This window comes from Nansenia antarctica (genome assembly GCF_963989245.1).
Source record: "Nansenia antarctica genome assembly, chromosome: 7".
In the NCBI taxonomy this organism is placed as follows: Eukaryota; Metazoa; Chordata; class Actinopteri; order Argentiniformes; family Microstomatidae; genus Nansenia; species Nansenia antarctica.
Window position 1 is genome coordinate 33,776,782 of NC_137677.1, and position 27,376 is coordinate 33,804,157.

Below are 27,376 nucleotides of genomic sequence, written 5' to 3' on the forward strand. Positions count from 1 at the left end.
AATGGATTTGGTGCCGATGAGGATGACTTCGGTCTTTGCACTGTTGAGTTTGAGGAAGTTGTGGGTTAGCCAGGTTTTTATTGCTGAAATGCAGTTTTCAATGTGACTGTCCTTCCTGACTGTCCTTCCTGTTCCCCCCTAGTCATCACAGTTAGGCTACAGTCAACAGAAGACTGATATTTAGGAGGGTATTCTCCTACCTTTAGTTTAAATGCAGAATCTGAGATTTGTTCTGTTCTTCAGTGGTCATTTCACTTGATACAGTATCCTAACCCTGATCTGCTGAACTGTACAGTTTAAGAGTTGTACATTTCTGACTACATGTAAAACATGAACATGTTTATTTAGTTATCTCTATCAAGTCAACAGATCTGTGTGTGTGTGTGCGTGTGGGTGAGGGTGAGGGTGTGTGTGTGTGTGTGTGTGTGTGCGTGTGTGGGTGAGGGTGTGTGTGTGTGCATGTGTGTGTGTGTGTGTGTGTGTGTGTGTGCGTGTGTGCGTGTGTGTGGGTGAGGGTGTGTGTGTGTGTGTGGGGGGGGGGTGAGGGTGTGTGCGTGTGTGTGTGGGTGAGGGTATGTGTGTGTGTGGGGGGGGGGTGAGGGTGTGTGTGTGCGTGTGTGTGGGTGAGGGTGAGGGTGTGTGTGTGTGTGTATAATAGTTCATGGGGAAAAAACAACAAGGTCAGATGGAGATCAGTTCCACTTTACTTAACGACATGGTTAAACATTAATTATCCTTATGTAACACTGGGAGAGACACTGGTCAATAAATAACATCACAAAGTCATATAATGGATGTGTTTACAGCTGCTCAATAAACAGGAACAGATGATAGTCTGTTTCATTCCTGATAGTGGATGTGTGTGTGCATGTGTGTGTGCATGAGTGTGTGCGTGTGCATGTGTGTGTGTGCGTGTGTGTCTGTGTGTGCGTGTGTGTGTCTGTGTGTGCGTGTGTGTGTCTGTGTGTGTGGGTGTAGGAATGTTAGTATATAGTTCAATCACACACAGGAAGGCGGTTTGAGTTTGAACTTTGACCTCACAACCCACAGTCCCTGTCTTATCCCTCAGACGCCCAATCAGAGTTGTCCGTTCCGAACAGAAGACCAGAGCAGACAGCCAAGCAGGCCTCAGTCTATCACAGCTACGCCACAAAGAAATGGTCCTCTGTGGTCCTCCGTGGTCCTCTGTGGTCCTCTGTGGCTCAGTCGGTAGAGCATGGGGCGCTAACAACGCTTAGGTCGTGGGTTCGATTCCCACAGGGGACCATATATACTGACAAATGTACACTACACTCACTGCAATGTACTGTAAGTTGCTTTTGATAGAAGCGTCAGCTAAATGGCGTAATATGAACTATGGAGTTACACACACACAGCTTCAGGTCAGTGATCAAGCCTGGGGGTAGCGTGGGTTGTGTCGTGTGGGGTGGGGGGGGTGTTGGGAGCATGGTCCTGGGTGCGTAGCGACTGTTGCCAGGTGGTTAATCTTCTACACCAGGCTGGCCTGGCGTGAGCTGGACACGCGGGGCAGGAACAACACCTGGGAATGGGGCGGGGCCAGGCCGCTGTGACTCATGGAGCCGTGCTGGCGTCTAGGCTCCTCCCCCCCGCGCAGGTGCTGCTTCAGCCTCCACCTCCGCCACCGCCGCTGGATCTCGTACTGCACCTGAGGAGGGGGGGGGGGGGGGGGTCAAAGGTCAGGGAGGTAAGGTATCACCTACCTTACCTCATCATCAGGTCTCTGTTGTCTACTGAACCAGCTACTCTGAGGCGGAAAGTTTACTGTCAAACAGGGTTCCTACAAGTTTCAACAAGTCAAATTAAAGACCCTTTTGGACCTTTTTTAGACCTCTTTGAATATAATTTTAGACCTATTCGCGACACCATATGATAGCTTTTTGTCAGCCTCGAGGTGATGAAATTAGGGATTTCACTGCCATACAGACAAAAAAGGAAGCGAATTGGCATTGTTTTGGTTCCAGATCGGATTTCTGACTTTAAGGCTTTTTAAGACCAGCGCAGGAACCCTGGTCAAAGTAGGGCAAGGCTGGCAGGGGCTATGAGCACGGGGGGGGGGGCATCTTGCCCACCCAATCAGAAGTTAAGAACATGTTTTTTTATTAGTTTTTCTTTATTCTTTAAAAGGTTCTATGTTGTTTTTCAGAAGCACCAAAGGTCTTAGGATAAGGACAGGGGTGTCAACCTACCTCTAAATTATGATATATAATATTATATCTATACATGATCAAGCTACCTTTACATTATATATATTCTTATATCTATATATTATCAACCTACCTCTATATATACAGTATATTATATATATATATATATATATATATATATATATATATATATATGTTACGGTACATGTGAGAATACAGTACATGTGGGAAAACTAGGGTTAGGGTTAGACATGCCAGCATGTACCAAGTCACCCTAGCACCTAACCCTAACCCTAGTTTTCCCACATGTACCGTAACATATATATATTATTATACCTATACATTATCAATCTACCTTTATATTATAGACATCATTTTATATCTATGTATTATCAACCTACCTCGCCATTCAGGAAACAGTACAGAACCGCCACCACAAACCCCTAGAACGGTTCAGAGAACAGCGTTTACTGTCAACATCCATCAACAACAAGGTGTTTTCACTGTTCATAGATACACTGTACCTCACAGGTGTTCTGTAAACAAACCCACTGGAGTCACAGTGGAAGCTCTACCTGCGTGGAGGAGAACGCCAGCTCGATGAAGTTCCAGATCTTGTAGGTGGAGTCGTCGACCGTGTGAGGGAGGAAGGCGAAGAGGACGTAGTGCAGACCGAACAGAGTCACCAGGAGGAAGGTGGACCTGGCTAGCCTCCTGAAACACAGACATAACACCTGAAACACAGACATAACACCTGGCTAGCCTCCTGAAACACAGACATAACACCTGGCTAGCCTTCTGAAACACAGACATAAGACCTGGCTAGCCTTCTGAAACACAGACATAAGACCTGGCTAGCCTCCTGAAACACAGACATAAGACCTGGCTAGCCTTCTGAAACACAGACATAACACCTGGCTAGCCTCCTGAAACACAGACATAAGACCTGGCTAGCCTTCTGAAACACAGACATAACACCTGAAACACAGACATAACACCTGGCTAGCCTCCTGAAACACAGACATAACACCTGGCTAGCCTCCTGAAACACAGACATAACACCTGAAACACAGACATAACACCTGGCTAGCCTCCTGAAACACAGACATAACACCTGGCTAGCCTCCTGACATAAACACATACGACAGAGACAGATAGATAAACTATTTTTGCTATAGTGTTTTAGTTTTTTATTATATTGTTGTTTGTATCTTTATGTCCTATGCACCAATCACACCAAGTCGATTTCCTGTATGTGCAAATATACTTAGCAATAAAAATAATTCTGATTCTGATAAACAGATAGATAGATAGACAGACAGACAGACAGACAGACAGACAGACAGACAGACAGGCAGACAGGTAGGCTAGATAGAGAGATAGATAGGTAGGTAGGTAGGTAATTTAATTTAAAACAAGTCATGTAAACATGTGTACAGCGGTTGTTTGTAATGTTTATTGGATATTAATTATTATTGCTTTGTACTGTTATGATAACATGGTGGTCAGGCTCTTTACAGACTGATTAAAGACTGTACCTATACTGGTTAAACTCATTTCCATGCATGTCCTGTGTTCTCAGCTTGGCCACCAGTATTCTTAAGATACACAAGAAAAACAGCAAGTTTACCTGCAGGAAGGAGAGAGAGAGGTGAAAACAGGGACTTTAAACAACGACGGTTGAAACGACGGTTATGCGTGCGCGGTTCTGACGTCAGCGACTACCCAAATCGCAACCGAGTTTAGACGAAACCACGCCCACTTCCGCATGACGTGTGTAGTATATTGCTATGTTTAGCATAGATCTGGGATTGATTGCTATTGCCTCCGTAGCATTACATCTTGACAATGTTATCACCGATTGACTAGTGTGGTCTAGTTGTTGTTGAAATGGTGAATAAAGACGCACGCTGAACGTTGCTCCAGAGACCAGAGTCATTATTATTATAAAGTGTATCTTGTAATGTCAGAGAGAACAGCAAGACACAACATGGTGTCAGAAGATGTGACTTCTTCACAAATATAAGGAATTGCGAGGCGCCGTCGATCTACGCAGAAACTTTGTGGAGAACTATAGATAGCATAGCATAGCATATAGCATAGCTATCGACCCTGTGCGACGTTCGTTCGTAGTAGCTAGCGAGTGAAAGCAAAGCATGGAACAGTTCAAGCCTCCCGCGCCGCTCATGCTCTCTGGAAACGTGAGTGAGAATTGGCGTCGGTGGAAACAACGTTTTGAACTGTATATGATTGCCACTGGTGCAGATGATAAAGATGAGCATGTGAAAATAGCCATCATGCTGCACACCATAGGAGAAGAGGCATTAGAGGTATATAATACATTCACCATTGATTTTGAAGACCCAGCATACGAGACAATGAAAGAGATCATGGATGCATTTGAAGCATACTGTATCCCCAAAAAAGAACATTGTTTTTGAACGTCACCAATTCTGGTCCCATTCTATGTCAGAGGGAGTTAGTGTCGACAAGTTTGTGACTGAACTCCGTCAGAAATGCAGAGACTGTGAGTTTGGTGCAGGTGAGAATGACACATTGAGAGACAAAATGGTGTTTAGCCTAACTGATCCTCGCATGAAAGAGAGACTATTGAGAGAGACAGACCTAACCCTGGACAGAGCACTAACCATATGCAGAGCTGCAGAAGCTGCCAAGTCACAGCTGCAAGCTATGGGGACAGGGCACGCAGACGCCCCAGTTCAAGCACTGTCCAGAGGAACTACTAGCTACTCTGAGATGAGAAGAGGATACAGAAAACAAAGATCGTCAGGAAGAGCAAATGAGCAGACGGACAGCACAAACACATGCGGGAAGTGTGGAGGGACACACCCGCCCCGCCAATGTCCTGCCTTCGGGACCACATGCCACAAATGCAACAAGAGAAACCATTGGTCCAAAGTGTGTGGCGCACCACAGCATGGGACAGTCACAGCAAGGGACGTCAGTCAACTTGAGAGCGAGGTAGATTCTTTATTTGTAGGCTCAGTGTTCTGTGTTAGGGTAGACAAGATCACGCAGCAGACAGACAACGCGTGGTACACCACAGTCAACCTCAGAGACACCCCGGTCAGATTCAAGCTGGACACGGGGGCGGAGGCGAACCACCACAGTCAACCTCAGAGACACCCCGGTCAGATTCAAGCTGGACACGGGGGCGGAGGCGAACGTGCTTCCAATGTGCATTTTCGAGGAGATACCGGGGCCCCCACGACTAAAGCCTACACAGACACTTCTCATTGCCTATGGAGGAGCACGCCTGAAACCGAAAGGAACAGTGACATTCACGTGTGAGACACCCAATAGAGCAAGAGCAAATCTAGTTTTTTTTGTGACTGCACAGTCCACCACGCCCATTCTGGGCAGAGAAGCGTGCGAGACACTGCAGCTCGTGAGGAGAATAGAGACGCTTGCAGTCAAGGCACCAGCTACAAAAGAGGAGCTGGTGGAGCGGTACGCATCTGTCTTCAGTGGCCTGGGTGAGTTCCCCGGTGTGCACCACATACACACAGACCCAAGTGTGGCCCCAGTCGTCCACGGATGCAGAAAGATCCCAGTCAGTGTCGTGGACAGACTGAAAACAACCCTGAAAGAGCTTGTAAAAAAGGACGTCATAGCACCTGTGACAGACCCGACCGAGTGGGTGAATAGCCTCGTCATCACTGAGAAAAAGAACGGATCACTGAGGGTGTGTTTGGATCCTCGTGATCTGAATGAGGCAATCAAGAGGCAGCACTACTCGATACCAACCCCGGAGGAAGTCCAGAGCAAGCTCTCTGGGAAGTCAATATTCACGATCCTGGACGAGAAGGACGGATATTGGCAGGTGAGACTTGACGAGCCATCATCTATGCTGTGCACATTCAGTACGCCGTGGGGAAGATTCCGCTTTAAGAGACTTCCTTTTGGCATCAAGTCCGCCAGCGAAGTTTTTCAGCAGAAAAACTGTGAGGCTTTTGGAGACATCGAAGGAGTCCATATCATCGCAGACGATATGATAATCGCCGCCGCCACAGAAGAGGAACATGATGGCATCCTTCACAAGGTCATGGAGAGGGCACAGAGAGCCAACGTCAAGTTCAACAAGGAAAAAATCCAGTACAAAATCAACACCGTCAGATACATGGGCCACGTCATTACACCAGAGGGAGTGAAACCGGATGACACAAAGGTGACGGCCATCAACAACATGCCGCCACCAGAGGACAAGACAGGGCTGCAGAGGCTGTTGGGGATGACGAGGTATTTGGCTCAGTATATCCCTGATGAAGCTTCAGTGACTGCCCCGCTCAGACAGCTGCTGAGGAGAGATGCAGCTTGGCAGTGGAACCATGAACATGATGATGCTTTAATCAAGCTGAAGTCAGCCCTCACCAACGCCCCTGTGCTGAAGTTCTATGACCAAGCCATGCCTCTCACCATACAGGCTGACGCGTCGAAAGATGGACTGGGAGCTTGTCTTCTCCAGGAGGGGAGACCGCTGTGCTATGCCTCACGAGCTCTCACAGAAGCTGAGAGAAACTACGCCCAAATAGAGAAGGAGTTGCTGGCGATAGTGTTCGCAGCCAAACGCTTCCACCAGTATGTTTACGGCAACACTGTTACAGTCCAATCTGATCACAAGCCACTTGAAGTGATTTTTAAGAAACACCTGAGCAAAGCCCCAGCAAGACTACAGCGCATGTTGCTCCAGCTTCAACGGTATGATTTGAAAATAACATACACGCCAGGAAAAGACATGCACGTCGCCGACACCCTTTCCCGCGCGTTTGTCACCGAACAGGCCGACAGTGGAAAAGAGGACCTCTTCGAGGAGAGAGTGATCCACACGATGGAGGCTACTGCTGCCATGAGCTCAGACATGCTCAAGATGCTCAAAGAAGCCACAGCAGCTGACGAGACACTACAGGCAGTGGCTGAGAGACACCGCAGCGGCTGGCCCCAAAGACGACGTAGTGTGCCCGCCAGTCTCTACCAATACTGGCCTCAGCGGCACATTATCCACATCAGGGACGGACTACTGATGACCGGCGACAGAATTGTGATTCCTCAAGCCGCCAGACAGGTGATACTAGAGAGACTACACCTCGCACATCAAGGTATCCAGAGGACAAAGGCACAGGCCCGACAAGTCGTGTACTGGCCGGGAATGACTCGTGACATCGACAACGCAGTGGAGAGATGCTCTCCGTGTCAACAACTCCAACCACAGAACCAGAGAGAGCCCCTCATGTCACATGATATCCCTGAGATACCATGGCTAAAGGTCGGGGCTGACATCTTTGAGCTCCAGGGCCAGTCATACCTTATCGTGGTGGACTATCTGTCCAAGTACCCAGAGGTGCTCCATCTACCTGACAAGACCGCTCACACAGTCATCCGCAAGATGAAAGCAGTCTACGCGAGGCACGGGATCCCAAAAGAGCTGGTAAGCGACCATGTTCCTTTTGCAAGTGCAGAGATGAGGGAGTTTGCAGCATCCTGGGGAATACAGCTCATTCACTCCAGCCCTGCATATCCTCAATCCAACGGTCTGGCAGAGAGGATGGTGAAGACGGTCAAACATGCACTCAAGAAAGCTTTGCAGACCAACATAGACCCCCATCTAGCCCTGCTAGCATTGAGAAACACTCCAATAACAGGCACAGATGTTTCCCCAGCTCAGGTGCTTATGGGAAGAGTACTACGAAGCACGCTGCCCTGCTCTACAGCTGTTCTACAGCCAGCTACCCCGAGAGGAGTTCATGCCAGGCTGAAAGATCTCCAAACCAGACAGGAGCACTACTACAACCGCAACTCACAGCCCTTACCTGAGTTTGCTCCTGGTGCAACGGTTCACATGGAAACGAGACGTGGATGGATGCCAGCCAGAGTCCTAAACCAACGAGAAGAGCCACGGTCATACAACGTGAGAAGCCCGTCTGGTGTTGTCTTCAGAAGGAACAGACGTCATCTCAGGCGTATTCATCCAAGTCTGCATCAAGAGAGAGATCCTGAGCCACTGGAGCAGCCTGCACCTGTGAGCCCGCTGGGAGGACCCCCAGAGTCACCGGATCATCCAGCTCAGCACCCGTCCTCCTGTGAGGGCGAGAGCTCCACTCCTACCTGCCGCACCAGAAGTGGCAGAGCTGTGGTGCTTCCGGCAAGGTATCAAGACTTTGAGATGGGCCAACGCTGAAGGTTGTGCTCCACCAGGGTTAAGTACTGGTGACCTCTGTCCCTTAGTTTAGTTAGTTACTAGATGATAGTTGGACACATTTAGAAAGTGTGTGGTATGTTTACAAAGTTTGATTTTACTCCAAGTGAAAGTTCACAAGTTACTGGACAAGTTATAGGACGTATAACTTTTCAGAGACTAATTTTCAGTTGACCCAAGAGAGACTTTTAATGCTTAAAAGGGGGGATGTAGTATATTGCTATGTTTAGCATAGATCTGGGATTGATTGCTATTGCCTCCGTAGCATTACATCTTGACAATGTTATCACCGATTGACTAGTGTGGTCTAGTTGTTGTTGAAATGGTGAATAAAGACGCACGCTGAACGTTGCTCCAGAGACCAGAGTCATTATTATTATAAAGTGTATCTTGTAATGTCAGAGAGAACAGCAAGACACAACAACGTGCGCGTCGCCCGCTGCGTTGCTATGGACACCGCAGCTCTCGGCCATAACCCTAACCCTAACCATAGCTAGCATACCTTTTCCTAACCCTAACCCTAAGGCCGAAAGCCCACCAGCCGCCTTACCTTACCTAACTTTTGCTGGACTTTTAGGTGCGTCGTCCTCACCAGACGCGTGTTTGCTACCTCCACGGCGCGTGTCTCAAACAGCGGGTTTTCTGTTCTACAGGTTTTCAGAGGTGTGCTTATCGAGAGGTGATAGGATTATGAAATCCAGGTCTGTAAATGTTTCACACTGGTAACACTGCTGAAATAATGGTGCCTGCCTTCAATGTGAAACATGGTCTTGTCTTTTCTTTTTTTTAATCTTTATTTGTAATGTATTATGTTGTAATGTGTGTCTGTCATTTTCTATGCCGCTTTCTTGGCCAGGTCTCTCTCTTGTAAGTCTCAATGAGACTTAACCTGGCTCAATAAAGGTTAAATAAAATGAAAAACAATAGCAGACAGTTGGGCTACGATGGCAAGCGTCGAGGCAGAATCGCGCAAAGTGGAAAATTGTTTTCAATTTCAAACGCTGTAACCGTCTCTTAAACCGTCGCTGGTTAAAGTCCCTAATAATGACAATGTCACTTTTCATTTCCAGTCCAATGGGTCAATAAACACATCAGTAATATATATATATTATATTAATACAGTACATCAGTAGACTGGAGAGGCTATACTATTGAAAGGTTATGGGGTCAAAGGTTATGAAGGCAGTACTGACGATGATGAAGAGGAGGATGGGAACTCTGAGGATCCACCAGATCCACTCCCGTCTCCTCGACTCCCAGCACCTTCAGTACCGCAGAGACACAGGAACACACACACACACACACACCATGAGGAGAACACACACACACACACACACCATGAGGAGAACACACACACACACACACCATGAGGAGAACACCAGTGGTGTAGTCTACGTGATACGCAGGACTACGCCGTATACCCACTAGGAAAGGCCAAGGATTTGGTATACCCACTAGAAAATGCGCGAGGATACGTAACGGCGTTTTGTGACAGAACTTTCACTTTCATTCATAAAATTCACCCCGTAGACCTGTGTTACGAAGCACTTACTTCGAACTTTCTGACATGTTTGTTATCACATAACCAGTCGTTCAGAATGCTAGTCTCAGTATTTCCCCTACAGAGCCTTGGGGTGGGCGGGCCGCGAATTTGCGAAACCTAGGATGGTAGGGGGAGGCAGGGCAATACCGCTACCTGATTGGTTGGCGAAGCACTCCCTCATTTCGCCAGCCAGCTGGACTGAAAAAATCAGGTGTAGTGCTGAGGCACAAATATGTAAATTTCAAGCCTGCAAACTGCGACACTTTAAATAAATGTGCAATAACACTATTGTGCAATATGACAACCCTAGTCGTCTATCTGTACAGTATAGTATAGTGGATAGTGTACATAGCCTTTATTTATGTAAACCAGCTCCTTCCCTTCTTGTGATTTTTTTAAAAGTGTTTTTTCCCCTTTCCTAACACCAGGGGAGCCACCCCTCCTAAATTTCGTTGTTTGGTACCTGTACTGTAGCAATGACAATAAAGACGATTCATTCATTCATTCATTAATTCATTCATTCATTCATTCATTCAAGTGTCTGATTATAGTTTCATGGTGTGAATAATAGTGTCAAAGAACTAGCAAGCTAGCTAGCTAGCTCAGAGGTGATTAGATGAGCTAGTCTGCTGCACACATGCCAGCTAAAGAGCTAACTGGAGGCACTTTATTATTTTACTTAAAGTAGATATACAATCTTTCTTATTCTGCTAGAATTGGGCTTTATGGTAATACCATAATGGCATATTTACAGTACATGGACAGTGGATTGAAGCATTGGAACAAACCCTCACTCATTGGAAATGTCTGTTTTTTGTAGTTGGACATACGATTTTCTTACAGGTGAGAGAGTAATTAAAGACAGTATCTGACTCTATTGCCCACAGCAACCCAATATTCAATTAGAATGATGTTATGATTTTATATGAATTCAATGTATACCTCTTATTAAATTATAAATACTCTGGTTGTTATATTTGCCTTTTGGGTGACAGCAAAAGAGGGAGAGAGGAGGATAGAGAGGGAGAGAAGGAGAGAGAGCAGGATGGTGTCGGCACACCAGAGAGAGAGAGAGCAAGAACCAGGTGAGAAAGTGGACATGTAGTCAAGACCACGTAAGTAGCCTTGAGAACCGATGGTTCTCGAGCCTAACGGCCCTTAGGGGGCAGGAGCCTATCTCCTGTTTCTGTAGCGTGAGGCAGCTTGATGTACAAGTACAGTCCATGCCACCCCCCCCCCCCCCCCCAAGGCAGCAAACACTGGTGTAGATGCATACTGTATGCATAAGTGAGTGTGGCAGTGCGTATGGGGTGTCGCTACGGGACAGGTGTCGCTCTGACTGGGAGGGCAAAATCACAGTATACCCACTAGAAAAAACTAGACTACACCACTGGAGAACACACACACACACACACCATGAGGAGAACACACACACACACACACACCATGAGGAGAACACACACACACCATGAGGAGAACACACACACACACACACACACCATGAGGAGAACACACACACACCATGAGGAGAACACACACACACACACACACCATGAGGAGAACACACACACACACACACACACACACACACACCATGAGGAGAACACACACACACACACACACACACCATGAGGAGAACACACACACACACCATGAGGAGAACACACACACACACACCATGAGGAGAACACACACACACACACACCATGAGGAGAACACACACACACCATGAGGAGAACACACACACACACACACCATGAGGAGAACACACACACACACCATGAGGAGAACACACACACACACACACCATGAGGAGAACACACCCACACACACACCATGAGGAGAACACACATACACACACACACACACACCATGAGGAGAACACACACACACACACACACACACACCATTAGGAGAACACACACACACACACCATGAGGAGAACACACACACACACACCATGAGGAGAACACACACACACACCATGAGGAGAACACACACACACACACACACACACCATGAGGAGAACACACACACACACACCATGAGGAGAACACACACACACACACACCATGAGGAGAACACACACACACCATGAGGAGAACACACACACACACACACACCATGAGGAGAACACACACACACACACACCATGAGGAGAACACACACACACACACACGCACACAGACACACACACACATGCGCACGCACACACACGCAGCAACATGGACTGTTTGGATGCATTCATATGGACACAACCTACCCTTCATCTTCATGGAGATATTTTGCCAAACTCCAAGATACTATAATAACTAACGGAGAACCTGAGGGGAACATAGGATTAGGAACGATGGAGAAAGAGAGAGAGAGAGAGAGAGAAACAGAGAGAGAGAGAGAGAGACAGAGAGAGAGAGAGAGACAGAGAGAGAGAGAGACAGAGAGACAACGAGAGAGAGAGAGAGAGAGAGAGAGAGAGAGAGAGAGAGAGAGAGACAGAGAGACAGAGACAGAGAGAGAGAGAGAGTATTGTGTTATAAACAAGTGGTGAAGTCGCACAGGCAGACAGACAGGCAGGCAGGCAGACAGACAGGCAGAGAGGCAGACAGACAGAGAGGCAGACAGACAGGCAGGCAGATAGACAGACAGGGAGGGAGGCAGACAGGTGGACAGGCAGGCAGACAGAGATGCAGACAGGCAGACAGACATGTAGACAGACAGACAGAGAGGCAGACAGACAGGCAGAGAGGCAGACAGACAGGCAGAGAGACAGGCAGGCAGACAGACAGACAGAGAGGCAGACAGACAGGTAGACAGACAGATAGACAGAGAGGCAGACAGGCAGACAGACAGACAGAGAGGCAGACAGTCAGACAGGTAGACAGACAGACAGGTAGACAGACAGAGAGGCAGACAGACAGACAGGCAGGCAGACAGACATGTAGACAGACAGACAGACAGGCAGAGAGGCAGGCAGACAGACAGGCAGAGAGACAGGCAGACAGACAGACATAGAGGCAGACAGACAGGTAGACAGACAGATAGACAGAGAGGCAGGCAGACAGACAGGTAGACAGACAGACAGGCAGACAGACAGACAGACAGACAGACAGGCAGACAGACAGACAGACAGACAGGCAGACAGACAGACAGGCAGACAGACAGGTAGACAGACAGACAGACAGGCAGACAGACAGGCAGACAGACAGGTAGACAGACAGACAGGCAGACAGGCAGACAGACAGACAGGCAGACACACAGGCAGACAGACAGACAGACAGGTAGACAGGCAGACAGACAGACAGACAGACAGACAGACAGACAGACAGGCAGACAGGCAGACAGACAGACAGGCAGACAGACAGACAGACAGACAGACAGGCCTACCCCAGCCCAGGAGGATGTACCACCAGAGGCGCCTCCTCCGGGAGAGCAGCGACACGCTGACCAGGCTGTACAGGTAGTGGCCCTCGGCCAGCAGCCAGCTGTAGTTAGCCATAATGCTGTAGTTGGAGAACGTCGTTGCAATCTTACAGCTGACCTGAAGGGGGCGACAGAGGACAGACAAACAGACAAAGTCGGCAGGAGGTAGAGGGAAGAAGACAAACTGAAAGAAAATGGGGCAGGATTCACCAAGCGTTTTTAAGAACAAATTTGTTCTTAAGAACAACATTTGTTCTTAAGACAAAACTTAAGAAGATTTGGTATTCCCGAAGAAAATCTTATCTTAACTTTAGTTTTTTCTTAACTTTCTTCTTAAGATTTTTCCTAAGATAGAACTTAAGAACAAATTAGATTCTCCAAAACAAAGTTCTTAGATTTCTTCTCAAATGTCTTCTTAACTTTAAGAGAAGCTCTCACCTGTCTTAAAGCAGCTAAAGTGAAAGGTAAGTCTTACTTGAACAATTTTGTATTGCATTTATTTGATTTTATTAATATTTAGTTTAGCCCTAGACAATGTGTTAACACATATTGTTAATTCAAGTTGGTCAGAGTACTTTTGTGTGAATGTTTTGTGTGAATGTGTGAATGTCTATCACATGTTTGTATGTTTGAGATATAACTGAAATGGGCCTTTCAGCCTGTGTCACATGTAGGCCTATTCCTAGATTACACCACAATGTACTCAGAAAGTAAATCAAGGAGGCAGTTGTTGTATTTGATGTATACTACTTAATTAATCATTATGAACATGTTATTTAAGTAGGCCAAGTAACTGAAACAATGTCCTTACTATTATTTATTTTATATTCACATTTTAGATTGAAGTTCTTCACAAGTTCAAAAGAGAGAGAGAGAGAGAGAGAGAGAGAGAGAGAGAGAGAGAGAGAGAGAGAGAGAGAGAGAGAGAGAGAGAGAGAGAGAGAGAGAGACACACAGGTGTAAAAATCACAGTTCAAAACCTAAGAACTTCTTAAGTGAGAAAACTAAGAAGTTCTTAAGACATAGGACAATTCTTAAGAAAAAAATGGTGAATAGCGTTTAAGAACATTCTTAGGAACATCTTATCTTTTTTCTTAAGAATTGTCTTAAGAATTATCTTAAGAACACTTTGGTGAATCCGGCCCCAGGCTGGTCTCTCCTTATTGAGGACTTAGATTATTCCCAACACATTGATCACATTAGATAGTCAATTACTAAACAGATAATACTATAAGATTACTACTCTGGCCTATATTGATTGAATTTTGCATAAAATTAGATTAGTTTAGTTTAGATTAGATTAGATTAGATTCAACTTTATTGTCATTGCAGAGTACAAGTACCAGACAACGAAATGCAGTTAAGCATCTAACCAGAAGTGCAAATAGTGATATGGTGCAAAATATGATATTGTAGAGAGAAAAAAAAGGAGAGAGAGAGGGGGTGGTGGAGGGGGTGGTGTATTTTTAAATATGGATGGAGAGAGAGTGGTTTTCAGAGTATCTACAGGACAGGTTGACACAAATACATACTTGTTGATAAAAAACAAAACAAATGGGTTGATGATTGATATTCTGGTGTATTGATTGATTGATTAGCAGAGGGGAGTGATTGATTAGCAGAGGGGAGTGGGGCTGGACTGGGACAAAAATTAGGCCCTGGCATTTTTGGCCCAGACAGGCCCACCCCAATCGGTCGGACCACACCCACCAGCACAAAAATACTTGCCTTATATACTGTGCTGTACAGTCATATGACAAACTGTAGTATTCCCCCAAACCACTACAAAGACGACTACATGCAGTAAGCAATGGCACCAGTGCAAGTAGACCAGTGTACTCAGTGATCAGATTCCAGAGCGAATTTACGAACGCAGCCTTGTTGTTCTAGATTTTCTTTCTCCATTATCAACCTATCATTGCGCTTTAGAGTAAAACAAAGCACGCAACTGTCGCGTCTATCTTTTCATGGCAACTCTACATTGTGATTTACAAGGGATATTAACTAATATTAAGTATTATTATTACTTGGTTACATTTTGCAATTGATCCGCGGTACACATGCGTTCCGAACCGTGGGGGGCGATCCGTTACACCCCTAACAGCTACCTATATTTTCCTTACCGGGTCAACGGTTACAGGCTGACTCGGCCCGCTTCTTCTGTATCCTCTCTATCCTCTGTATCTGTACCCTGCTCCCGCTCCTCCCTGCCAGCCTCCTCTTCAACCCTAACCCTAACCCTAATCCTAACCCTAAACCTCTGTATCTGTACCCTGCTCCCGCTCCTCCCTGCCAGCCTCCTCTTCAACCTGTTGCTGTTGCTGCTGTGGTAAACTTGAGGGTGCAGCAAACATGTCCCTAATGTTTACACATTTGGCAGCATCTGCCTCGAGTTTCTTCTTGTTTTTCTCCCTAAGTTTTTCCCAGCCTCCCTTCCGTTTTAGTGTGCTTTTGCGCTCCATCTCTCTCAGTATCTATCTAGTAACTATCCAGGCTAACTAAATTTATTTTGCCGGCCGGCTCGGCCCAAAACTACTGCGAAACTGAGACGGAGGTCTGGTGCTGCGTGCGTGCGTGACCCCTGACCCCCCCCCCCCTTCTCTCTGTTGATTGGGCCAGCCCAGTGTCTGTCTAGAAAATGTACCAATGGGCCGCTGTCCCTGATTTATGGGCCGTTCAATGGTAGCTTTCGATGTATGGGCCGTTCGATGGTAGCTTTCGGCCGGGCCGGCTGGTAAAAAAATAAAAAAATATTTATTTATTTTTTTATTTTTATTTTTTTGCCGGTCGGCTCAGCCCAAAACTACCGCGGCCCACCGGGCAAATGCCCGGTATGCCAGATGGCCAGTCCAGCCCTGAGTGATTGATTAGCAGAGGGGAGTGATTGATTAGCAGAGGTTGCATGTAACGTCCGTTTCGGACACCAGGGGGCGAGAGAGATGAACCGAAACGAGGAACCGAAATCTCTGTTGCAATTCGGTTCGGTAGGTTTTCGGTACCCAACCCTACTGAGGTGAGTGGTTGGTTGGCTGAGGGGGCGTGGCGTGTCAATGGGTCGTACCGGGTAGTCGTGGCAGTGGAAGTGGTCCTCTGAGGAGAAGAGCACAGAGTCCCTGATGAAGATGAGGGCCGCCCGCAGGATGAAGGAGAGGAAGAGCTGGATGTGGACGTAGTTACGCGTGCAGTGGAGTCTCCTGAGGGGGTGGAAAGAGAGACATTACATTTACATGTTTGGCATTTAGCAGACGCCTTATTCCAAAGTGATTTACAATCAATACATTTGACTAAGCAAGTGAATCATCAATCCACCAGTCGTAGCAGGATGAGTAATCCAGCTCAGGCCCGGGGCCATTGCCAGTCTCTGTGATAGAAGGAAAAATCTACTTCTATCACCTTCTTCTAAACCTAGACTTTTTTATTTTTTATTTTTATATAGACACTGGAGAAACAGAGAAACAGTACAAGGGGGGCAATAGAAGTTTTAGGGGACACAGTAGAGGGGAAAAAGCGGGTGTCTTCAGGAGACTCAGTGCTGAGGGGCAGTAGAAGACATGAGTCTGCGGACTGATTTGGATTGAAAGCATTTGACAGTATTTCACATACACAGTATATATGTTACAGTACATGTGGGAATACGGTACATGTGGGAAGACTAGGGTTAGGGTTAGGTGCTAGGGTGACTTGGTACATGCTGGCATGTCTTACCCTAACCCTAATCTTAACCCTAACCCTAATCCTAACCCTAACCCTAACCGTATCACCCTAGCACCTAACCCTAACCCTAGTTTTCCCACATGTACCGTATTCCCACATGTACCGTAACATATATACTTAAGCAATATCACACGAGAGGGAGTGTGTTATACTGAATATCAGCACGGCTGTGTCGTAGGTACGAGGCCGCAGGCGTGTGATATTGCTTTTCTTTTTACTGTTCTACAGCGCAATTTATTAGTTATATATCAGTAATAAGTGACAACAGATTATGATTTGTTTGTTTATTTAATCATTTATTTTGGCTCCGTCAACAAAAAATAGTTCCGCAACTGGACTGTTGCCTAATAACCTGAACACAAACATCTGCAGGCTAGCTACTTTGTATTAACTGAACTATGAGTGATACATATAGTTAAAAGTCCCAGTGCTGTTATACTGTATATCGAATGCCTCTTGTCCAATCAAATTACTTGGTCGGAACTAACTGTTAACTGTATAATACTGTATACTTGACGCAGCGGTCTGGGAGTCAGACCATTTCTGATTGGACGGTTTGGGGGAGTGAATAAACTGCCCAGAAACAGCCCCTGTTCCTCAGAGACACGTCTGCAGACCGGAGAGCCCTGGGATATCAGCAAGACAAGTGTAAGGGGGATGTAAGGGTAAGGGCCAGTGGTAATCAGAAGGTCATGAGTTCAAATCCCACCTGGGGGACCACCACCACTAGTGTGCCCTTGTGTAAGGCACTCAGCTTTAAGCTACTCCAGGGAGACTGTCCCTGCAATCTCTCATTGTAAATTGCTTTGGACAAAAGCACCTGCTAAATGCAGGGTTCCTACAAGTTTCAACAAGTCAAATCTAAGACTTTTTGGGACCTCTTTGAATAGAATTTTAGACCTATACGCAAAACCATATGATAGCTTTTTGTCATCCTCGAGGTGATGAAATTAGGGATTTCACTGCCATACAGACAAAAAGGTCTGATGCAGACTGTCTGAAGACTGATTTCCTTGCAGGACAAGATAATCTCATTTTTAATACATAGCACCTCATTTTTTAGACCTAATAACTGAAATGAAAGACCTTTTTAGGCCTTATGAATCACATTGCTGGATTTTAGACTTTAAGGCTTTTTAAGACCAGCGCGGGAACCCTGTAAATGGTTCAAATGTGCGTATGGTGACTCACCTGAACAGGCAGATGATAGTGATGGAGATGGTCAGGGAGGTCAGGGAGACGGAGTAACCCACAGAGTACATCACCCTCACATACAGGAAGTACCCGTGGGACCTGCTGGGCACCTGGGGAAAGAGGAAACAACGCTTTTTAGTCTACAGGATGGTGTGTGTGTGTGTGTGTGTGTGTGTGTGTGTGTGTGTGTGTGTGTGTGTGTGTGTGAGTGAGTGTGTGTGTGTGTGCGTGAGTTAAAGAGAGAGACTGGAAGGACAGAGAGAGAGAGAGAGAGAGAGAGAGAGAGACAGACAGAGACAGAGTGAGAGACAGACAGAGAGAGAGAGAGAGAGAGAGAGACAGAGAGAGAAAGAGAGACACAGACAGACAGACAGACAGATAAACAGACAGAGACACAGACACAGACAGAGACAGACAGAGACAGAGTGAGAGACAGACAGAGAGAGAGAGAGAGACAGAGAGACAGAGAGAGAGAGAGAGAGACAGAGAGACAGAGAGAGAGAGAGAGAGACACACAGACAGACAGACAGACAGAGACACAGACACAGAAAGAGACAGACAGAGACACAGTGAGAGACAGACAGAGAGAGAGAGAGAGAGAGAGAGAGAGAGAGAGAGACAGAGAGACAGAGAGAGGGAGAGACAGACTGAGAAAGAGAGAGAGAGAGAGATTGGATCATGTTGTTACTATCTGTCTCTTTAATCACAGTAGTTAAGCACCGCTGTCCACTCAGCAGGAAGAATCTGGGGGACAGGCGGAGAGGGGGGGGACAGACAGGGGGACATGCACGCACGCGGGGGGGTGGGGGGTGGGGGTGGATGGGCTGGGGGAGGAGCGCTGAGCTAAACCAGGACACTCCACCTCATGACTTTTATTCCTCTGTTATCAAGTCCACGTCTCCCACACTGGGATATCAACCTTCCGTAGATCACATCAAATAACAACAATATAGGAGATAACATCACCTAGAGAGAGGACACTGAATCATTAAGGCCTGGCTCTTCGCCAACACATCGTTAGATCTGATTCACTCTGAGCGAAATGTTAATCTCCACAGCACTTCCCCTCTTTCCTCTCTGTCAGAATGGAGCTGGAATGAGATCCTGTTCCTAGGACTCCCACATCAACTCCTACCTGCTGTAACCTGAGTGGTAATGAATGCAGACTTGTAATCCGGTTTAGGAACTTTACTGAAAGTCTTCTGTAGTTTCTAACATAGCTAATACACTGTCAGGCAGCACACTGAACACAGTGGGCGGGGTAACCCCTTTCACCTGTCCTGTAGGTACAGGGACTTCACAGAACAAAGGTTCATACAAATCACAAAATCGTCTTGGACCAAAATACATATGAGATCTCCTCCCACCCTATATTCCAGCAAGGTCCCTAAGGTCAGCTGAGACTAATCAGCTAATCATTCCAAGAGTAAAAACAAAACACGGTGCAGCAGCTTTCAGTCACGCTGCTGCATGCTCCTGGAACAAACTCCCTGAAGAAATCAAACAGGCCCAAACCCTTAAAATATTTAAATCTAAGCTAAAAACCTTCATGTTTTGCAGCAGTTATGATTAAACACAAACAGTACATACTCCTGTCTTTCTTTCATTAACTATTGTCTTGTTAAATGTTTTATCTATTTACTTATATTTGCTTTTATTCATTGTAATTTTTACTTTCTTACTATGCTGCTCTTGCTGTATTTTAATAATGTATGTAAAGCACTTTGAATTGCCCCTGTTGTATGAAATGTGCTACACAAATTAACTTGCCTTGCCTTGCCTTGCCTTGCCTAGGTGCAGCATCTTAAACATATCTACCCTTTAGGATCTGGAGTAGATCTGAGAGGATTGGGACGGTGTTAACAACAGGGCAGTAAGCTCCAGTCATCCAACCCACAGATCTGTCTTAGTGCCAAGCATCTTACATTTAGGTCATTTAGCATTTAGCCTTTTTATCCTATCTACTATCACTTATTTAAGTAAGTGAATCAACTAAGCAAAGCAAGTGCCATCGGCAGTCACAGTGCTAGAGAAAAGAAGACACTTTATATATGTATTTTTAAATGTGACATGGTCGGGTGAAAAGGTCAGCATGTTTTTTTGCATATTACGAAAGTTGAAGTGTTGAAGAGCCCACTTGATATGACGAACAACACAATGTGTTCAAAAGCAAGGACTGTGTGATCATCTAATTATGTGTAGTTATGTGTTTTTAGCATGTTGATGTTCTATCAGCATGTTGTGATGTGCTAAACATGCAGTTAGATGTTCATAGCCATGTACCAGCTTAGCTCCTAGCTACTAGCAGCTGTTTTGAGTGTGTTTTGATTCAGAGCGAGACTCTCCATTTGGTTTGAGGTTTACCAACATTCAAGTAGGCATTATCTTCTTCATCTTTTTTCAGATTTCAATGTATGACACGTCATTTGAAAGCTTTTTCAGGAGAACTTTTTCACCAGCTGCCATCACAAATGTGTCTGTTACCTCCGAGGACGTCTCGTTGAGGAAGCAGGCTATCTCATGTGGAGGGAAAGGCTCGGTCCAGCCAAGCTCTGTGCAGTTCCTGTACACTTTACCTATGGAAGGAGAAACAAGAGAAACTACATTACCCATAATACAATGCCTTTGGAATGTATTGATTCCTATGCAAATCAGAGACTCTATAAAAACAAAGATATTAATTCCAGAATTACATTAACTATCATCCTTGCTTTAAGTTGGACTCAGTTGAACTTATTGAGTGATTTGTTGATGACATTTCTGCCTTTTAACAAAGAGTTTTAAGATGTTTAACAAAGAAAGAGTGTCAGCATTACATTTACTGAAAACCTCAAAAACGTGTTTTCACTTAGTCATTCTGGGGTATTGTGTGTGGATTGATGGCAAATTATTTGTATTGAATCCATTGTAAATTGAGTCTTATAACACAATGTGGAAAAAGTGAAGAGGTCTGAATATTTTCCGAAGCCACTGTACATAGTAGTCCTGTGAGAATGCTACTGCAACTGTTTGGTACTGTTTGGTACTGTTTGGTACTGTTTGGTACTGCTTGGTACTGCTTGGTACTGTTTGGTACTGTTTGGTACTGCTTGGTACTGTTTGGTACTGCTTGGTACTGTTTGGTACTGCATTATTGGGTTATTTTAAATAGAGAAACATTGTAGGCACACACACAAATGATACATAATCCATTCACATCACATTCACAGCTTTACATGTTAAACATGAACAACTCTGTTGTTGATATTCCAGGGGGTAGAGTATGCAAGCTGGGATGATATCTATGGTACACAACACACGCATTATTTAACACCTGACTTTTTATTGATATTCATTAACCTTGAGTAAATGATTGCTGATTGGTTGTTCTCCTGACACATAGTCATGAAGATGCCTTGTAATAACTGCAATAAAGTAAATGGTATATGGACTGCACTTATATAGCGCCTTTATCCAAAGCGCTTTACAACGGCCTCTCATTCACCCATTCACACACACATGAACCCCAAATGGCTCCCAATGATCGGGCCAGCGCCTTGCATGGTAGCTTGCCGCCACTGGTGTGTGAATGTGTGTGTGAATGGGTGAATGAGAAACGTTGTAAAGCGCTTTGGAATAAGGCGCTATATCAGTGCAGTCCATTTCCTTATCATAACTGTCATATCTGGCCGTACAGTTTTACCTTTGGGGTGCAGGAACCGGGGGCACGGCTGTGACACGGTCTCTCCCACCGTGGCGTGAGGCCAGCAGTTAACCTGGTCCCACAAACCCCTGCACCCTGCATGAGACATGAGACATGAGACATGAGACATGGGGACATGCTGTATATTACATTGTATTAGCGTTGCAAAATTCCCGTAAGTTTGGAAAACTTTCAGTTTCCATATGGAATCTTTGGAAATGATCAGAAAGTTTCCCAAACTTACGGGAGTTTTGCAGCGCTAATTACAATTACTCAACATGGTTGGATTGGTTAAAACAAGCGTACATACAGTGAATAATAATGTAAGATCAATGCATAAGACAAGGAAAGAAGGATGGAAGGAAGGAACAAAGGAAGGAAGGATGGAAGGATGGAAGGATGGAAGGAAGGAAGGATGGAAGGAAGGAACAAAGGAAGGAAGGATGGAAGGATGGAAGGATGGAAGGATGGAAGGATGGAAGGAAGGAAGGATGGAAGGATGGAAGGAAGGATGGAAGGATGGAAGGAAGGAAGGAAGGATGGAAGAAAGGAAGGAAGGATGGAAGGATGGAAGGATGGAAGGAAGGATGGAAGGAAGGAAGGATGGAAGGATGGAAGGAAGGATGGAAGGATGGAAGGATGGAAGGAAGGATGGAAGGATGGAAGGAAGGAAGGATGGAAGGAAGGATGGAAGGAAGGAAGGAAGGAAGGAAGGATGGAAGGATGGAAGGATGGAAGGAAGGAAGGATGGAAGGAAGGAAGGAAGGATGGAAGGAAGGAAGGAAGGAAGGAAGGATGGAAGGATGGAAGGAAGGATGGAAGGAAGGAAGGATGGAAGGATGGATGGAAGGATGGAAGGAAGGATGGAAGGAAGGATGGAAGGAAGGATGGAAGGATGGAAGGATGGAAGGAAGGAAGGATGGAAGGAAGGAAGGATGGAAGGAAGGAAGGGAGGATGGATGGAAGGATGGAAGGAAGGAAGAAAGGAAGGATGGAAGGATGGAAGGATGGAAGGATGGAAGGATGGAAGGAAGGATGGAAGGATGGAAGGATGGAAGGAAGGAAGGAAGGATGGAAGGATGGAAGGATGGAAGGAAGGATGGAAGGATGGAAGGATGGAAGGATGGAAGGATGGAAGGAAGGATGGAAGGAAGGAAGGATGGAAGGAAGGATGGAAGGAAGGATAGAAGGAAGGATGGATGGAAGGATGGAAGGATGGAAGGAAGGAAGGAAGGATGGAAGGATGGAAGGAAGGATGGAAGGATGGAAGGATGGAAGGAAGGAAGGATGGAAGGAAGGAAGGATGGAAGGAAGGAAGGGAGGAAGGATGGAAGGAAGGATGGAAGGAAGGAAGGGAGGAAGGATGGAAGGATGGAAGGAAGGAAGGAAGGATGGAAGGAAGGAAGGAAGGAAGGAAGGATGGAAGGAAGGAAGGGAGGAAGGATGGAAGGATGGAAGGAAGGAAGGAAGGAAGGAAGAAAGGAAGGATGGAAGGATGGAAGGATAGAAGGAAGGATGGAAGGATAGAAGGATGGAAGGAAGGAAGGAAGGAAGGATGGAAGGATGGAAGGATAGAAGGAAGGATGGAAGGATGGAAGGAAGGAAGGAAGGAAGGAAGGATGGAAGGAAGGATGGAAGGAAGGAAGGATGGAAGGATGGAAGGATAGAAGGAAGGATGGAAGGAAGGAAGGAAGGAAGGAAGGATGGAAGGAAGGAAGGAAGGAAGGAAGGAAGGATGGAAGGAAGGAAGGAAGGAAGGAAGGATGGAAGGATGGAAGGATGCATTTCAACTTGAGTTTTCCAGAGTATTCACACTGGGCCAAGGGCTCTGTCTGTCCACTGTTATTGTGTCACTGTGCTCTTCCTCAGATCTAACAGATAATACAAGACAACTCCAACACCCCGGTGGAGACAGAGCTCTGACTAACTATATTACATAATATATTATTATATACAGACTCCTGTCATCTAGACAGGTTTCAGAATGCGTCTTGCACTGTTTCCATAACCTGGTCAGTGTCCATGTGCTATTGAACATTGGCAGGCCGATCCAGCCAATTCCCCGGGTCTTCAGAGCTCATGTTCTGTAAGTGGACGAGCCCAGACGAACCCAACATGTTTCAGTGGCCCCAGGTATGGCTGGCTACACAGAACATGACTAAATGTGTGATAGAGAGCTAACTACATCACAACCAATTGCCTCATGATTTAATGTAATTCTTACAGCATTCACTCCTCCTGATCCATCTGGAAACTATGGTAACGGTTTTCAACACCATAAATAAGAATAAGCAGCTGTTTTTTTCCGTCTCTGCAGAGATCTGATGCCAATAATTATTAAACAGCAGAGGAGAGAAACGACTGGTTGAGAGTTGAGAATAAAGCCAGACAGGGTCTGACGGTTCTCTGTCCACACAAGTGTTTTGTGGCGTAGTTATACAGATATGATGTGATATCTAAATGATTATTATTATTATGAACTTCTCATGCTTTATGTGAAGTGATGGCGAAATGTTTGTTCACACAGAATAGGCTACCTGACTAGCCTTAGTTATAATAATAATAATAATCATAATCATAATCATAATAATAATCATAATCATAATAATAATATTAATAATAATACATTCGACTTATATAGCGCTTTTCTAGACACTCAAAGACGCTTTACAAACTGAGAAGATTGAGTGGTAATAATAAAAAGACACAACAAATAAATAAAATAAAGTATAGGGGCCTAATTAAGGTAGTGTATATATAAATATATATATATATAAATACAGTGTATATTTCATATATCATATTTCTATTGATTTTGTATAAACCGCAAGAGAAAACAAAACAAAGGGGACCAACGTAGCCTTGCAGACTTGCCTGCCTGGCTGGCCTCGGTGCTGTTGGTCAGCAGCAGGCCTGTGGTGCAGCTCTCCTCCTCCAGCAGAGACATGTAGTCGGGGTCACACTCAGGAGGAATGGCCTTCACCTGCAAGGGTTGGAGAGAGACATGTAGTCGGGGTCACACTCAGGAGGGATGGCCTTCACCTGCAAGGGTTGAGACAAGCTTGTCCTGCTGTGTCTTTACTTAGACAATGACTATGTAGTAAGTAATAGTTGTAAGTCGCTTTGGATAAAGACCTCTGCTAAATGTCTGAAATGGAAATGTACTTCGAAAAGGCATGGGCTGAAATATTGGCAATATAGACTTCACTGCAGGCGAATGCCATTTTCTTTGCTGCAACGTTTGCAGGAAAAGTGCTCTACAAATAAAGGTTATTATTATTATTATTATTATTATTATTATTATTATTATTATTATTATTTTCTGCAACTTTCTTCTATTCGTATAGAAATCATTCATATCGTTTTCTAGTATAATCTCAGGGGAGAATGTATAATGTAATCACATAAATGATACAGCAGTTCAGACTTACAATAATTGCAAGTTATTGTTTATGGACTACAGACAGATCATAAAACATGCCCGACGTGAACACAAACCAACAGCCATACATTCGTCATGAAAATAATACATTAAAAGTTAATGAAACGATTGTAGTGGGTCACTCACGTAAGAATACAAGTCCAAAAGTAGAGCAATAATCACTATTTCCTTAAATTCCCCGATAATCCTCATTGGCGCTATTTATTTCCAAGACAAATACGATTTTTGGAATGTTTTTGGAATACAACAAAAAAAGAAGAATATTATACCACTGTTGCCTATCCGGCCTGATCACTACGAAAAAAATAATAACAGACTAATAAACCACATTGTAGGTAGGCTAGACTAGATTGCCAAAGAAAATGCTGCGCAACATCTCATGCCCTTATTATTTCAACCCTGATCTCCACAATACTGTCAACTTCAAAAGGTGCGCCTCATAGACTCCCCTTGACACCAGCAGAGGAGACCTTGGCTGCGTTCGTAAGTTTGCGCTGAGAGCGCCGGAGCGCACACTGGGTTCGACGTCATAAAGAGACCAAGTAATTTGATTGGACAAGAGGCAATATATGAGTGCTGACCAGATTTCCAGAGGGTATCTACGAACGCACCCCTTGTCTCCCTTCTCGAGTATGTTACACTGCTCCTCCTCTTATTGACCTGGTGCATATATTATATATTATTATCTTGTGTCTGTTGGGAACGATGATAAGTCTACGGTTGGAAGTCCAACGTTTGAGAAGGGAAGATTTACAGCATATTGTGTTGTATTTTTATTGCATAGATGTTTAAATGTTGTAAGGCAAAAAAAAAAAAAAAAGAAGAGCCTGATATCTGGCGAGAAAACTCTTGGAGGAATTAATTAGATAACGGTTGTAAGCTATCCTAGTGTGATACATTTCAAGAAGATAAGATTTCAAACATCTCAGTGTCAGCCTAAACGTTTTTAAAGTAGACACATTTTCGTGTTTAGTTTAATTTCACTTAGACTAAACAAAGTGACACTTTCACCTTAGCATTAGCCCCTGACACTCCGCAGGGCGACCATGACCCTGACCCTGGCAGCTACTGGACAGGTGCTATCAGGTCATGCTATCAAAAGGGTTGAGGAGGTGTGTAAAACTGTACAGGTGTGATAGCTATCCCAACTGTTATGATAAGCAAGACTATAACAGATTAGCTACCATGACAACAGCTGTAGACACAGTGATAGGCCTAATCATAACAGTTGCATCTAGATTATCTGTGTAAACATTTTCAGTTTTTTCGGTGCATAGTACTGGTTGTTAAAGTAGTGGACTAAATGTACTAACCCTAGTATGAGATCTGCTGTAATGCTGAAAACATAGTTGTGATTGGTAGTGTCAAAGTAATTGGTACAATTAAAGTATGTAAAACATCTCCATCCCTCTCAAACCCAAGTCCTGATGCTATTCATGTGAAAAAATAGGCCACCCAGTGAAAACCATTGTCTTTTACAACATATTTAAACATAACTAAACAAATAAAACTGAAGCAATTCGTTTTAGAAATGATTTCTAAAATGTAAGAAATAGAAATGCAATTTTCTTGTGAGGAAAAAGTTAGGACACCTACACATTTATTACTACCTAAAATGAGAATCAAGTGATTCACATCAGGTGCAAATGATTAGAACACTGTTAGAACATGATTAGAACATTGTTAGAGAGGATTTAGGGTGCCTGGGATTTAGGAGCCTGTCTTCCTCAAGGTCATGTTCTCACATGAAAATCTGAATCATGACCAGGAGCAAGTGGATGAGATTGCAACATTGTTGCATAAATTATTTCTCTGATTTGCTTTCTCACAGCCCTTTATGTAAACGAAGTAACATACGCAATCGAAGCAACAGACGTGGTAATTGATTGGTCAGAACATTTTAAAATTGCCAGTTCGTCCCGCTCTTATCCAGATCAACACGCATGCGCTGTTGTTTTCCTATGGACTGCCTCAAGCACTGTTCTCACCAAAAGCGAAGCGA

General features: G+C 45.0%; 1 protein-coding gene across 1 annotated transcript; it reads right to left on the reverse strand.

Moving 5' to 3' along the window:
- Positions 1-1,489: 1,489 nt before the first annotated feature.
- sctr (secretin receptor) lies at positions 1,490-26,422 on the reverse strand (the record flags this gene model as incomplete). Its single annotated transcript, XM_080536683.1, has 13 exons — positions 1,490-1,666; positions 2,567-2,608; positions 2,741-2,879; positions 3,704-3,795; positions 9,573-9,642; positions 12,186-12,246; positions 13,307-13,460; positions 16,404-16,536; positions 18,248-18,360; positions 20,735-20,826; positions 21,933-22,028; positions 24,807-24,915; positions 26,405-26,422. The coding sequence occupies 13 exons, from the start codon at positions 26,420-26,422 to the stop codon at positions 1,490-1,492; spliced, it is 1,296 nt and encodes a 431-aa protein (XP_080392809.1).
- Between the last annotated feature and the right edge of the window lie 954 nt (positions 26,423-27,376).